Consider the following 16,105-nt stretch of genomic DNA (forward strand, 5'->3'; position numbering starts at 1 on the left):
TATTATTAGAATTCTATATCTAAGCTCATCTATAAACAGATAGTACAACTTCTAAATATAGGTATGGAAGTTCGACCATGTGGGAACAACAAGGCGATGGTTGACTTGTCCACGGGTCTGGAAATAGACTGCGGCAACGGACCTCACCGGCAGGACTGTCCCGCGGGAAGCTACTGTCACATCACGCTCACTGCTGCAAGGTGCTGTCCGAAAAGTGAGTTACTTGTTCTATAACTCCACGATACAAATAATTTTGGAGATATGTATAAGAAATCTTTTTCTTTCAAGTGAATAAATATTACTAGAATGCAACATTTATGATTATGCTTAAAATAAGGCGAAATTCTCACGGTGTAAATTAAATTAAATATTCTAAAACATTAACATTTGCGCATTTTAAATAACGACACAAAAAGCGTATTCTCATGGGCACAGCAGAATATTTCGGACGTTGTACTGAATACGTGATGATTTCATACAAAAATATGAAACATTTTTAAATGTGAATGAATAATTACGGCTCCGTCATTCCATTTACATATCCATAAAACACTAAATTTGTCGAGCTTACAACTACTTTGTGTTGAACAACGTTGCAAGATACTGCGACCGTCGAGTAAATTGGATAAAATCACGCACGCCGTAACAGCTTTGAGTCACTTATTCTGGTGTTATAAAATGCACTTTAGTAAATGTCGCGTGGAGGGCGTCTTTATTCATAGCTTGCATTTGTATGCAGATGACGTGAAGCAGGGGGAAGATAAGAAGAACTTGCATTGTTCGGAGAGTTCGTTCGGTTGTTGTTCTGATGGCACGACGGCGGCGTCGGGCTCGAATGAGGAGGGGTGTCCAGTTAGCTCGAGCTGCGGTTGCAATAGGCTGGGGTCGGTGACAGATCGCTGCGATGATAGCGGTCAGTGTGCGTGTCGGCCGGGGGTGGGCGGCCTCAAGTGCGATAGATGCGAGCCCGGCTACTGGGGACTGCCGAGGATAGGCTCTGGGCACACTGGATGCATTCGTAAGTAGTCATTACATCTCGTTAAACTTAGAATAGCACTGGATCCTCTACTATCTGTCAATATTATTAATGAGATCTTAATGAAACAGCATTGATCTTTTTTGACCTCGAATTCAGTATCTTACAAAACATTAAAGGTGGGTGATATTTCTACTACATATTATTATCTCTATTAGCATGCGGTTGTTCAGCGTTTGGTTCGGTTCGAGAAGACTGTGAACAAATGACAGGGCGATGCGTTTGCCGGCCCGGAGTGCAGGGACAGAAGTGCACTGTGTGCGCCGACCACAGACGGCGACTTGGACCTAATGGCTGCTCGGACCGTAAGTTCTTAATTATATCACACTAGCCGTTTGCTCTGGCTTCTTTTGAGATGAACTGGGATAAAATATCACTCGTGAATAGCTTTCTTTTAGACAAATAATGTTCATGATCAGATATGTACTTCCGAGTATTACCTCCTACATTTGTATGTTACAAAGTTAGAAACACTATTTCAATATTAAATTAATAATATTGCAAAATGTAATTTAAGACTATACACCAGACAAAGGATAAGAGAAATTCGAAATATTTTATAAAATGTGTAATTTTAAAAGTATAATATAACGTTAAACGGAAAAATTTTAATCATAAAAAGAAGAAGATACAAAAATCTCCTCGTCTCGAATTAAAAGCTATGCACTCTGTTCACGTAGATAATATTATGTAGACATACATATGAGCATGCAGCTGAGCATAATTAGTGGGGAAATTACTAGCTAGGTGGGAAAACTACTGCTGCATAAGAGGAAATAAAAATGTATAAAGTTCTCTTCAAGTCAATATTTCTTTATTCAATGCGACTTCTTTAGTACTTTTCAATCGTCAGAATGAAACGGAAATTATTAACCAACGATTTGGAAAGCAGTTCAATAGTTTTCTTGTTATATAAAAATATAAATAAAAACTTTTAACAGTTTTGTAGGAACTTGTTTTACTTGTGAAAAGGAAAATTGATCAATGAAATAGATAAAAAATGCAACTAGCGTATAAATACGATGCGGGATTTAAAAACTAATGGTTGGATAGACATGTTATTGCACGCCTCATAAGCGAAGCGTTGAGGTGGGTACTACTGTCACTTCGCGCAAAACATCTGATTTTTCAAACTTAAAATGTCTTTATGTATCATACATTGCACTTGTAAGATAATACATACACACACATATTAAGAAAAAACACTATTTTTAACGTTCATGATATTTTTGATGTCATTTTTGTTATTTAAACTAGTTAAAAAACAGTTTAAAAAAGTTCTGTCTTGGACGTCCGTGTGTCTGTATGTGCGGATCCTTTTTCTTGTTAACACGATAGCGACCGAAATACTTTACTAATCGAGTCTTTTTTTTTCTCTTACGCTTGAGTATGCTCAGGAATAGAACCCTTTCATTTTTCAGGGTCTGATTCGATGTGGTTTAATTGTTATTAAATAAACAAAAATAATAATTAATAAATATTTATTAAAAAAAAATTATGAGGCGTGCACTTTTGGATTTTCCAAATTATTTAATAGTTATTATCGTATCGTATCTCTTCTCGATCAAAAGAAATACTTGTTATAAGTATTTTATTGTGACAGCTTCAAACCTTCCTTTTGACATGACATTGATTGATGGAAAATTTACCGCATCGTATAACGACACATCTGTTTAATGCCCATTATAGCGTTTACTTTTTATAAGAATTATAATAACATTCAATAAATTTAAACGATATATTCCCATTTTCTTCATATTCGCTGTTCATCGCTATAAGTCTATAATTATTAATCTAAATGCTTATTTCATGTCACACGTTCAAGAGATATTAAATCTTGATAATGCTTGAAAAAATTAAAATGGATTAAGAAAGTTGTTATTACTACTTCAATATTGTTTTTATTCGACAATGCTGTAAGCTTTTGTGTTATTTGTATTATTTAGCAGCTATAAATACTGTGAGCTAACAGAAGGCTTAACTTAAGAAAGTATAACATGAAGCCAGAGCAACTTCATGCAAACAATCCTTAATAGTTTACTTTGCCGTAAAGGAAATGTTTTCTTAAGAGTTGCGTATCTTGGCAGAAATTCCAAAGTATCAGACGTTTAATCGCCGGCTCGTTGTGGACTAACGTGTAAATAACACGATACAATTTCACGGTCTTAATTAAAAGACATGCCTCTCGCAGCTCGTAAGTATACGATAGGACCTACATTACATGCCTTTTATTTAAACGATGTACTTAACATTCCGGTATGTTGGAAACATGTAGGGCGTAGTACATACATGTTCATTTGTTCGGTGAAAGATTGGTTATGCTGAAAAATATATATAATTAACTAGCGGTCCGCCCCGGCTTCGCCCGTGGTACATATTTATGTTTTCTCTACATAAGAACCATCCTGGTACTTCAAGGAATATAATAAAAAAAGAATTATCGAAATCGGTCCACCCGTTCTCGAGTTATGCGCTTACCAACACATTTTGCGATTCATTTTTATATTATAGATTAATTTAAGAACCCAAAAAGCGTTATAATATTAAAAAGAGTATCAACATGCAACATCAATTTAGTGAAAATTATAAGCACGTAATTATGAACAAAACTTCAATACTTCCTTGGAATAATACTTGTGTTATACAATATTATTAGTAGTATTCGATAACATACAAACATAATCACTAAAATAAATAAAACAAGGTAACGTTCTCAACACTACAGATAATTGTTTCACAGAAGTTTATTAATGGGACCAATTTTCAATAGCTCAATTAAAACAGACAAGAGAGATTCATTTATCATTTACCTGTACTGTTATAAGTATTTTAATTCAATACATGCTACGAGAACATAACGATCTAGGTACGGTAGTTAATTTAGATCAAACTTTTAGTGATAATATATCGTAAAAAGAATAAATGATTGCACAAAGAATTTACGGTATTCCTTCTAAAGTCAGCTCGTTCATGTGTATCTTTTTAATTTGTTTTATAGCTGAAAGCCTTAGCGTAGCGGAATCATGTAGCGAGTTGTCTTGTTACTTTGGAGCTGTGTGCACCGAGAGGACGGGAGGGGCGCTTTGCGAGTGTGCCGCCGCGCCCTGCCCTGATAGCGATCTGAATATGCTGGTAAGTTGATATTAGCATAACGGCTAAGCGCTATTGTAAGGAGATAAGGTTCATTATCGAATAGTGGAAGAGGTGTTGTAGCACTTTCAAACGTATGTGATTAAACGATTTAACTTAAAGCATTCAACTTTTCCTATGATGTCCAGATCCAAGTGTAAAAAAGGCTGTTTGTTCGATTTATTATAGAATTATGAACTTATATTATTATATTATAGGAAAATATTTTAGTGCCTACCAACTAAATTTAATAATAAGAAATATCCATTATTTAATCGTCCTAGCCATTAACTGAAAGCCATAAAGACTGAAATTCTTTAAGAGTTAAATATCTTTACCGTTAAGTAGAACGTTAATGGCGCAATTAAAGCGGAAAGGTTTTTAAGAAACAATACAGGAAAATGAGGTTGAAACTTTTATTAACAGTTTTATGAAACATTTTATGTAGCACATCAATTTATTCTTTGTATTCGCCAAACGAAACACGAAATGGCTATCTGTCAATACGTTTAGGATTGGCTATTGCAGCGACTGTTATATCGACGGACGATAAACTATGCACATATTGTATTGGAAATGTGATTTAAGCGATAGAAGCTATTTTTGCAGGCTTTTACACTTCAATATAGAAGCCTAGTATTAATTCACAATCCGCACTATTTACAATTGCTTTATGTCCCGTTAAACAACCTTTTATAATATTAGGTATGTGGAAGTGATGGGAAAACATACGAATCGGAGTGTCATCTCAAACTACAAGCATGCAGAACGCAAGAGGATATAGTTGTGCAAGCGTTTGGGCCGTGCAAATTATCAGAAATACCTGGCACAGCAGGACCTCCAAGACCTTCATCACCAATACAATTCACACAGCAAGACGATGGCGCAGCATCAAAATCTACGAGGCATCTACTAAACCCCTATAATAAATACGATTGGACGAGAAAAGAAACCCCTAGCGATTTTGACAGTATCCTATCCGGACAGAGGACTAAAGGTGAGCTTATTTTTGGAGCATTTTTAAATTAATCTTTCCTGCCATAGTGCAAAGCTATAAGCATTTTCAATAAACTTTATAAGCCATAATTCTAAGCGTAAACGCTGACATTTAGATGTTATAAAATTTTGTCGTATTGGAAGCAAGATTTAGGTCGCAGGTGGGACCAGTTCAATTTTTAGGTCATATGAATTTAGGTCTTCTTTGAAAAATTTTGTTTCTTATACAATACATTACAGTGGTACGAGCATTTCATTTGTTATGGACACACATGTTGTGCGGTCGTATTTACGTAAGGCATATTTTAGATGCTCCTTTCTAGTTTATCTTTTATTTATTTTTCTTCATGAAATATATAAAGGATCGTTTTCAGCTTAATGATAGATGTGGATGATATTTATAAGAGATTATTTATTTATTGCAATGTGTTTATTAATTTTATTTATTGTTTGTAATTACTGTTTATTATTTTAACATCATCGATATTATCATTCATGTCACCTATAATTAGAATAATATATGAACAAGTGTCCTTAAAAGCTGAAATAATCCGATTAGAATCGTCACGTTTTCCAGAACTCGGCTAAATATATTTATTTTTCATTTGGCACTTATAAAGATCTAATATAATTTATTTCAATACAGCAGTTTATCTGGCAACGGGACCGTTTTTACCCTTTTATCTTCAATCCGCTTTGACATCAAATTAATGAACTCTCAACAAATTAATCTTGGATCATGCAGCTCTTTAACTGGTTGAAAGTGACCTGGTATCATGGGAAAGTTTTTGTTAATTTAGTTACATCTCAATTCATCCTAATAACATAATTTTGTTGAGATTACAGTTGGCCAAGTTGTGAGTTGTTTGCCCTTGTCATTCCATGACAACGTCCCTCGTAACTTTGTTAACGATTTATCTTACTTATTCCTTATTATTAATATTGTTAGTTGCCACGCGTCTGTTTCATTATATCTGATAAATGAAAGTTTAGTACTCTTGTCTTTCCTTATCATTATTATTAATAGGAATGATATTTAAACGATTCATTGTTTTGGTAACTACGATTTTATCTGACGTTAATTAATGTTCAGCTCAAAATTTCGTAAACAATGTTATGGATTTATAAATTTATGTTGACCAATTATAAGTTTTTCTGGGTTAAAGTCATGTTAAAGTACTGCATTCGTTAGAAAGCTTTCTGAAGTGTTTCTAAAAGTTATTTCAATCAGTGCTGAAATATATTAAATAAAACAAAGATATAGAATTGAACATAGGGACCTGTTTTTCATTTAAGTTAAAATTGACCTAGTTGGTTTTATTACTTAGTACCTAAAATGAATAATATTATAAACCTATTAAAATGTGAATAATCAAATGATGTAAAAAAATAGGTACACATAAATTAGCACAAGACTTTACGTCAATACCCCATGATAAAATATACAAGAAGAATTTCCTTACATTTATTACAAAGAAACGGACTGCATTTTACACTATTATTTAATTTCCGAAATGAATGTAGGTTCGCAAACAGCGACAACGGCCACAGTAGGGGCGGTGGGTGCGTTGCTCGGTGATCTCTGTACACAAGACTCGGATTGTACCGCATTGCCGGGCGCACATTGCGCGCGGGGTGGCTGCGTGTGCCGCCCCGGTTACATACCCACTACGCATCGGAAGGCTTGTATTGGTAAGTGTTCGTAATACGTGTATCTATAGTAATGGGGCTTTAAGATAAATGACAATGTAAGCTTCGTTTGTACTCGTCGTTTAACCGTACAGAAAATTTATATTTCGGTTTGATATTAAAATATTTAAATCTACAACAGGAATTTATATAAATTTTTGTGTTAAATTTAAAACCAATGTATAACTATGTATAAATTCTTGTATTATAAACGTGTTAAATTAACTGCTTGTTTATTTTTCTTTCACTCGATCCAATTAAAATTCATATTTTTAAACATTATGTTACGTTTACGGGCATAATTTGAATAGGTTGAGTGCTGGAACAGTTTAATACTTGTGTTAATTCTAACGGATTATGAAATACAGTTGCGCTAATTACACGGAGTTCATGCCTAGTGTTATTCCAGAACAATCAACCCAAGAAACAACGGAGGAGTATAGTGCGTGCTTATCAGAACCCTGTACCAATCAAGGCACTTGTATTGACCTGCCTGGTTCGACGTACGCCTGTGTGTGCTCTGACCATTACACTGGTATCAATTGCGAAACAATAGCCAAAGATGAATCTCATATCCCTTACATAGAGACCCCGTCTTTCGACGGATCATCGTATATACGTCTGAAACCATTGAAGGCTTACCATAAGTTGAATATTGACATCGAGTTTAAGGCATTTTCTGAGAACGGAGTTATATTGTACAATCAGCAGAAATCCGACGGTACGGGGGATTTTGTTTCGCTCGCTCTAGTGAACGGATACTTGGAGTTCAGGTACTTTATTGATTTATTGAATAACCCACTTCACTTTTGTTATATCTCTACATATAATATTTTCTTAATAAACTTCACGGAAACGCTTCGTAAGAAAATATCCAAAACTTACGTCTGAGTTATATTAAGTTTGCAACTATACAGTAATATTTTTATATTAGATACAACCTCGGAAATGGAGCGATCGTACTAACATCACTAGAAAAGATATCTTTGAATGAATATCATAAAGTGTCGGCAAAGAGATATCACAGGGATGGAATTTTATCAGTTGACAATTTTGAAGATGTAGCAGGTCAATCGAGAGGAAATTTGAAAGCTTTGGACCTTGCTGACGATGCGTATATTGGCAGTGTACCAACGAATTATTCACGGTAAGATATAAAAGTTTTTAAGTTTATTTAAATAACATACTATTTTTAAACTATGTAAAAATAACGAAAAATTAACAAGTTTTAAATATAAGTATATCTTTTCTAGGGTATTTGATAATATCGGAACACGAAGCAGTTTTATCGGATGTATTAAATACTTGAGAATAATACGTCATCTAGTGACAAAGAAATTGGGTCGTCCAGACTCATTGGTAGTTTCTATAGAAAACGTCCGGGAGTGTCAATCTAATCCCTGTATGAGTATGCCTTGCAAGAACGGCGCCACGTGCCGGCCCGTCGAGGACTCGACGACCGACTATGCGTGTAGCTGCTCTATCGGATTTCAAGGATCCAATTGCGACGATAGATTAGATCCGTGCGAGTCGAATCCTTGCGGGTATGATGAGGGGCTATTGTGTGACATTGGCCCAGATGGAGGACACGTCTGCCGATGTTTATTCGGAGGCGAAATTGGATCCAACGGGAATACTTGCAACAATGGTACTCTCTAGTTCTATTTTTACGTATCTACTCGATTATCTCGACTCGAAAACTGATTGTTAGTATTTTCAGATGTAAATGTTGTCCAAGAATCGTGGTCTCCTCAATTCAATGGGACGAGCTACATCGAGTTAATGCCGCTAGAAGGACTGGGCAAAGCGTTCCGCATTGAAATTTGGTTTTTAACGAACCGATTTTCGGGAATGTTACTCTACACCGGCCAATCCAATAAAGCGAAGGGGGATTTTATAGCTATTAACTTAGTTAATGGATACCTCCAGTTTAGGTACAATTTAGGGAGTGGGATCGCTAATATCACGTAAGTAAAGCTTTGAATTTCGGTGCCGAATTAAATTAAAGGGATTTTCTTGGCTTAATACGACTTGTTCAACTGTTAACCTACTTTGTCGTACTTCTCATCCATACGAATATAAAATGTTTATAGAACTCAAATAAAATAAACTGTTCGCTACTTGTGGCTTTATAACAATGAAGTTACTCGCTAATAAAAAGAAGTACTTAAATACATTCACGTCACGTACATTCTCTTCTTTTTATCTCGCTTCTATTTTAGAATTTCCAAAATAATATTATAATCAGGTCCTCATTTATTAAAAGGCTTTTAATATCCAGTTTAATATATAAGCTAACAAACTTTACCTTGTTAAAGTCAAAGATTGTAAATAAAAAGTTTGATTTACCCTTTTTCACATCAATGATCGGGTAAAATTGCATACAAATCTCCTCGATGCCCTAGCACATCATCCTTTGTACTACCTCGATATCCGATGTGACAAAGAAGCGAACAGTGTCAGTTAACCCAATAGCACAAATCCTTGACACCAGGTCGCCCACGCCGATAACCAAAGGTCGTTGGCACCGCGTGCGTGTGTCGCGCGCCGGCCGGCACGGCAGCCTGCAGCTCGACCACCACCCCGTGCAGAGGGGACATTCCGCGCCACCCCTCACACATTTGGAGCTGACTCTGCCACTCTTTATTGGATCGTTGCCGTAAGTCCGATCTAATTACGCTAATGCCTTGTTATATCCTTGATAGTAAGGATGAATACGGTTTGTTGTGTTCTTCTTCCGGGGTTCACATTATAAATAATGTGAAATCACATTAATAAATTAATATAATGCGATTACATATTATTAAAGGTAATTTTATATTCGAAATTAATGTGATATGAATGGGCGCGTTCAAATAAACGTAATATGTGTAAATTATTAATAAATGTTACAATAAAAGTTGGCTTAATATTAAATCGATTATGCTGTTGAAGGTAAAATAAAATTAAAGGAAAGGTTTTTTTATAAAAAAATAGGCATCTAAATGTATACAGGCATTATATTATAAAAATAATAGCCACAGAAATTTAAATTAAATATTTGGAAACGCAATCTCTTGAGAGCTCCGCAATTAAAATTGTTTATTTTATTTTTAAACAACTTTCACGAAAAGACGGACGTTCACAAACCTTAACGGATTTTTTAAATACACACTGGATTTCATCACAATATAATTATTTTTCAGTTTTGTATTGTAAGAAAAGAAAAGTTAAATAAATGTTATGACATTTTTCCTTTGGTCGTAACGTATTAGAGGAAATTTTTCATCCATTGAAAGGTAAGGGTGTTGACATGAAATCTTTTTTTCAGTTCGTACATTCGTCCTCACAAAATGTCGGGAGTGACCAGCAGTTTTATAGGCGCAATTCAACAGGTTTTCGTGAATGGAAATCCCTTGTCACTATATAGCTTGGACACAGCCAAGTGCAGTGTAGTCCCCGAGGAAGAGAGACTCCCTTGTGCTACGAGCGGGGTCACCAAGTATACCGGCTCGCCTTGCGGGGATGGTAAGCATCTAAACGGTATTAAACTATGTTAAATGTATTAAAGAGATTTCCATCCAGGATTATATTCATAATACGCTCTGCTTTAGATCCTGTTGAGTTTATAAATAGGACCGGCGTTGGTTTAATGCTAGGTAAATTGCAAGTTTAATTTTATTGAACAAGTAGTCTGGTTATGAAGAGATTTATTCTATGGATTTAAAAATATTTTTAAGTTCTAGTTAAGCTATCATTCTGGTAAATTTTTAAATATGCGATTTTAATGACTTTTTTTAACGCTTTTGAAATGTATATTGAGCATTAATAATACTGATAATGTATGACATTTATAAATTTGGGTAAGAAGTCATTGTTCTCGTAAAACAAAAGCTATTAGAACGTTGTAATGATAAAAACAAAATACTACTAGGTCTCACGCCATGCAAGAACAACGGCACATGCATACCTTTATTAAACGAATACAAATGTATGTGCCGCGACGGCTACGAGGGGAGAAACTGCGAGGTACAATTACAAGTAGAGATGTTGAACGATGAAGCGCCTATTAGGTTCGACGGAAATAATTACTACTCGTACAGAAGCCGTGGAGGACGCAGGTAATAATGAACAACGCTCATTTTATAACGCGCCTTTGTAAATGATCACACTTTATGAACGATAATTATAATATAACATCTGAGGGGAATTCTAAAGTGGTACAATCCGCTCTAACAATGAATTTTGATCGTACATATTATGCAAATTTACTTGGGAAATTATATTCTAGCTGTGCTATGTTCGAGATATTTCACAGATGAATCGCTAGAATATTTGTTATTATATTGTTTCGAAGAAAATATACTAACGATCACTAACTTAATATTTATTTTCTAGCTTACCCACTAACGTGCTGTTTGGTGAAGGAAATTACGATGTAAGATAGCATACGAAGGATGAATTTGTCGATAATCTAGATATAACTATAAATACTAATTCTCCACAATAATAGATTAGGTAAATAATTCAATAGATATATAGCACCCTTGTCCCTGTTGTTGGCTATTGTTTCATTGTATTAGTATTTGCAAGTTATGTTTACAAATCTATCCATGCCTATTGGAAGTTTGCTCGCGTAGTTCGCTTCATTAGCCTTTGTAAATTGAGTTGATTTATCAGATCACACTAAAGTGCTAGTACGTGACTTGGTTAGGCTTCGGAATATGCGAAATGCCTCGTCATATTTGAAGTTGGGTGTGATTTGTAAAATTATATTCAAGTCGAAGTAAAGATCGATTGTTGCTTCGAGTTTTCAATCGGCTAGAGCGTATAATTTAGGTCATTGGTCTGATTGATGTTTGCATGAATTGCTTTTTATGTATCTACCTTTTTATGAGTCTAATAAGCTTTCACATTTATATTGATATTGATTTATCGGAACAACGCTAAAGCATTCAAAAATATTATTTTTAAAAGTCAAAGTTCAATGCTTTCATTTTTAAACTAGTAATTGCCTTAATTTATTTGCATTTTTTGTATAATTAAATCATCATTTGTTTTAAATGCCTTTGCTTTAGTTTTAAATGGGCGAAATTCTCTACGGGAGTAATATAAAAGTTAAGCAAAAGTTCCGCATATTTGCATAAAAGCATAAATTCAAAACTGCTGTCGCGTAGACGTGTATTTGTATTGCATATCATTAATTATTTTCATACTATTTGCATAAAAGTTATCTCAATTATGTATTAACATTTTCAATAGTTCTCATTTGGAAAAGTGATTTTAATGCAGCTAAAGAATTGAGATGATAATTTATTTTAATTTCGAGTGCTTTTATGATTAATTACTGCTTAGGCACGTTTTATCTTTACTTACGTTAAATGCTTTCAGTGTATTTTGATTGAATAATTTTACATTGGTGTTTTTAATATACAAAATTTACGTACATACATAATATAATGTCAAATTCAATCTATTAAATCACAATCCTGTAGTGCTCTATAACTATAAATCCTTGGCTTTGCTTAAGTCTATCATAGTAGCTAAGTCATATACAACAAACAATGTGTTTTAGGAATCACGGCCCTCGCGGTATAAGATATGAGATTAAATTCCGTACTTCCAACGACTCCGGTCTCCTCTTGTGGAGGCGTAAAATCGGCATTCGACCGCGGGATTTCATTGGCCTCGGCCTTAGTTTCGGCAAGCTTCAGCTGATTTATACTGATACTGATGTCAAGGAGGTTAATTCAGCCGTGCATGAGGATTGGTTTCAAAGTATAGAGTCTAAAGAGAGGGTTGATGATGGTATGTGGCATACTGCGACTGTGCGGAGGAGGAAGCGGCTTGCAATGCTTCAAGTGGATGACACGCCGCCCGTTAGAGGGTACTCGCAGTCTCTGCTTGTGCCTTCGAAAGCCAATCCTAAGCTGTGGATAGGTAAGTGTTTTCATTGTCTCTTCACGTATTAAAATATCATATGCGAGACTTATGCCTTGGTTTCAATTATAGAGTTTAATAATGTTTTGCATAGTAAACAATCATAGAAGTTTCTAACAATATACAAATTATTCACTGTAGAACTTATATTAATTAATTCCAAATGCTAGATTATGAAAATGTATAATTAGTGGGCACGGATATTCGATATCGATACCATAATTATTAGTACACTATTATGAATGTGATTATGATACGAGCAGTAGCAAATTAAATTCTAAAATCTAATGCATTATTTGTATGATAGGTGGATCACCGTCATTACCATTGGGACTCCCAGCGACTCTGTACACAGGATTTCGTGGTTGCGTCGCTAGTGTCAAATCAAACGGAAGGCATATTGACATCACATCTCCCATACGACCTATATCTACAATACAATATTGCACCTAACATTAACAAAGGTATCAACTACCAGTGATATTAAAAGTATTATATCCATACGAGAAAACTGTTAGTACCTGCGAAAGTGAAACCTACCGATACATATCTTACATTTTTAAACTGACGAGTTCTTAGTGGCCAGTATGTGGCTATAAATTATGTTTTTTTTTTTCGAAATTTCAAAATCGAATGAAAAGGTTGCGTTCATGTTGAATGAGGTATTTTTTATTGTTTTTTTTATCATTGTTTGAGTAGACAATGATTATTTGCAACAGAGAATCAACCAATTCTCATATTAGTAACCAAAATAATATTATGTTGCCATAATAATTTTACACATTACTTTTATAGGTTTATTTTAAGTTCTTTTATAAGCGGTGCTAGTAAAAATATACGCATCAGAGATTACATGTTACGACGTTGTATTATTCATCTATTTATGCTAGATTATCTTCAATTACTAAGAAAACAATAATTGTTGATTTTTAACTAAATTTTACAACACGTTGTAATAAATATATTATTACGTACCTGCATATCGATCACAATATCTATGCAAATATACAAATTAAAGTAAAAGCATTGTGGCTTGAATTTAATTATTTTTAAATTAATAATAATCAACTAAATTATTGTAATAAATAAATTAGCGTAAGTAACAAATTTATTGATGGGCTTTAATTATAACATTCCCTAAATACTTAATGTGATGCTTATATTAATTGGTTATTTATTGAGATATCAATATTAAATATGTGCTCTCAGTAAATAGCTATTATATGAACTCTTCATAAATTAATTCCACTGTTATCATTCCGAGATGTATTAAATTTGAATCCTTATATCTATATTGTATTACGTACCTAATATAAACAGTGCCATAGTTGTACAGTAGTTGATTTCATTAGTATTAGATTAAGTACTATTATATAGATTTCCTTTGTTTAAGCCGCTTTCGTATCACACAGACTTATTCACAAAACTTTGAAGAGTATGACAATAATATTTCATATTATCATTGTCTATTATTTGGTTGTATTTTAGCTTTGTAGTTTATTGCAATGCAAGTAAATAATATTCATTATTGGTTTCAAATTTATTTGGATTTTTTGCATCTATTAAATTGATATACCTATTGATTTATTAATATCTAGTAATATTAATTACTTGCAGTGCAATTTCGGTATTGATTTCACGTTCACAATTATGTAATATATGTAAATAGTTAAAATAGATTAGATTTTTTTACAAGCCGCTTTACTGTTACTTATTATGTCAATAAATTCTACGAAATGTTCTGTAGCACATTTGTATACAAAGTTAAAAGATATCATTAGGTGTTAGCGATAGAGAAATCGATTTAGTAACTGTAGATAACTAAATGAATTAATATTTCATCCTCACGATACGTTACAAACTTATCATTTTTAGACGCTTATTCAAATTTTAAGCCGAGTTTTTATATCTATATAGCGTTGTACTTACAAAGTATTAAATTATATGAACTATGACAATATTGGAATGATCATTTACATGCGTGTTAGGCGTTTCGTGGTTGAACATATCCGTATTAAATTTTAGGTTTAGACTAGATCCTTGTTCATCCGGAACGTGTTTCGGATCGAATACTATTCCATTTGGTGGATGTTTGCTTAGCCATACGTTCAAAGCATATCAAACAGATTTGCTACCGGAGAACCCAGTCCGGATACAAATATTCGTCTGCCTGTAAATAAGATGTTTCGCTGGCTCTTAAACTTTATATCTTCCAGACTAATTTCATATACAGCGTGTGTTTTGATGTACCCTACGTAAGTCTGTATACATAATAATGAAAGTAATAAATTAAATGAGACTGCAAATATTACGTTGTTTTATTTTACCTACTGTTGTCTAAAAACGTGATTCCTGGAAACATTGATGAATTGAGAAATGAAAGAGTATATAGCTACTTAAAAATGTTCGAGCAAACTTTTGTTCGTTTTGGAGAAAATGTTAATTTTAATTAAAGGTAAGCTCTTTAATCTTTATTATTTCTATATTAAGATAAATATTTGTAAAAGCGTTAATTAAAATAGTACATGGAGACTTGTTAAGAAATCATAATAGGTATGATAAAAAATCAATGCTTTTTTAATTTGAGATGGCCTTGTTTTTTGTGATAACGCTGATAAAATATAATTTCATTAACAAGCACAAGAGGGAAGTAATTCTCTATCATTGCATAAGCTTTTAACTGCCATTAGCTTTATATTTATCATAGCAAAGCAAAATTTATAATATTCTTATATAATCCACTAACAAGAAATCACACAACACTCTTTCAATGCAAATTAATTTATTATAAAATTCAATTAGTAGGTAAGATATCGATTTTCTCTTCAATATTATAATCTGAGTCACGGATCGCCAGTAATGCGCAACAGAAAGTCATTGCAACTAATTAGTATGCATATTGAGTCCGTTTCTTCCCCTTTCAGCTTTTATCAGCCAACGCTGGCTTAAAAACTTTAATATAAAACAGGCATTTAGCACTATACTTTTTATAATTAAATTAAATTCTCGATTGGAAAATTTCTAGTAGTTAATTTATTAATTGGTAAAAATGTTTATGATTACGAAGCTACATATTATCAGTAGATATTTTATCAGTTATTTACACTTCATAAAGTAAAGATCGAAGAAATCTTTAATTACGCTTTTACTCGAATTTTTCTTACAATATCATACTATCAGACTTTTTCCTATTTGCCGATGTGTCAATTTGTCTGTACTACTACTACTTGTCTGGATGATCTCATAGAGCGTTTGTTGGCACTAATTTACATAAGACAAAAAACAAGCCAATTTGAAACGTATATCTTTCTCAATAACATTCACCGTCATTTTATA

At 33.5% G+C, this 16,105-nt stretch overlaps 1 protein-coding gene across 2 annotated transcripts in view; it reads left to right on the forward strand.

Moving 5' to 3' along the window:
- LOC149487836 (agrin-like) overlaps positions 1–15,077 on the forward strand; it is a 136,583-nt gene extending 121,506 nt beyond the window's left edge. For both annotated transcript variants that reach the window (XM_089696509.1, XM_089696510.1), the window contains 15 exons: positions 62–214; positions 740–1,018; positions 1,195–1,341; positions 4,035–4,168; positions 4,871–5,162; positions 6,686–6,853; positions 7,260–7,623; positions 7,785–7,997; positions 8,104–8,498; positions 8,571–8,817; positions 9,345–9,509; positions 10,161–10,357; positions 10,764–10,950; positions 12,405–12,769; positions 13,077–15,077. In XM_089696509.1, the coding sequence (XP_089552635.1) occupies positions 62–214; positions 740–1,018; positions 1,195–1,341; positions 4,035–4,168; positions 4,871–5,162; positions 6,686–6,853; positions 7,260–7,623; positions 7,785–7,997; positions 8,104–8,498; positions 8,571–8,817; positions 9,345–9,509; positions 10,161–10,357; positions 10,764–10,950; positions 12,405–12,769; positions 13,077–13,222 (3,452 nt within the window). In that variant the 3' untranslated portion in view covers positions 13,223–15,077. The remainder of the gene's footprint in view (positions 1–61; positions 215–739; positions 1,019–1,194; positions 1,342–4,034; positions 4,169–4,870; positions 5,163–6,685; positions 6,854–7,259; positions 7,624–7,784; positions 7,998–8,103; positions 8,499–8,570; positions 8,818–9,344; positions 9,510–10,160; positions 10,358–10,763; positions 10,951–12,404; positions 12,770–13,076) is intronic.
- Positions 15,078–16,105: the final 1,028 nt, after the last annotated feature.

This window comes from Colias philodice, chromosome 6 (genome assembly GCF_061535455.1).
Source record: "Colias philodice isolate Cphi_HAF_F1 chromosome 6, ilColPhil1 Martin Lab GWU primary, whole genome shotgun sequence".
Lineage (NCBI taxonomy): Eukaryota > Metazoa > Arthropoda > Insecta > Lepidoptera > Pieridae > Colias > Colias philodice.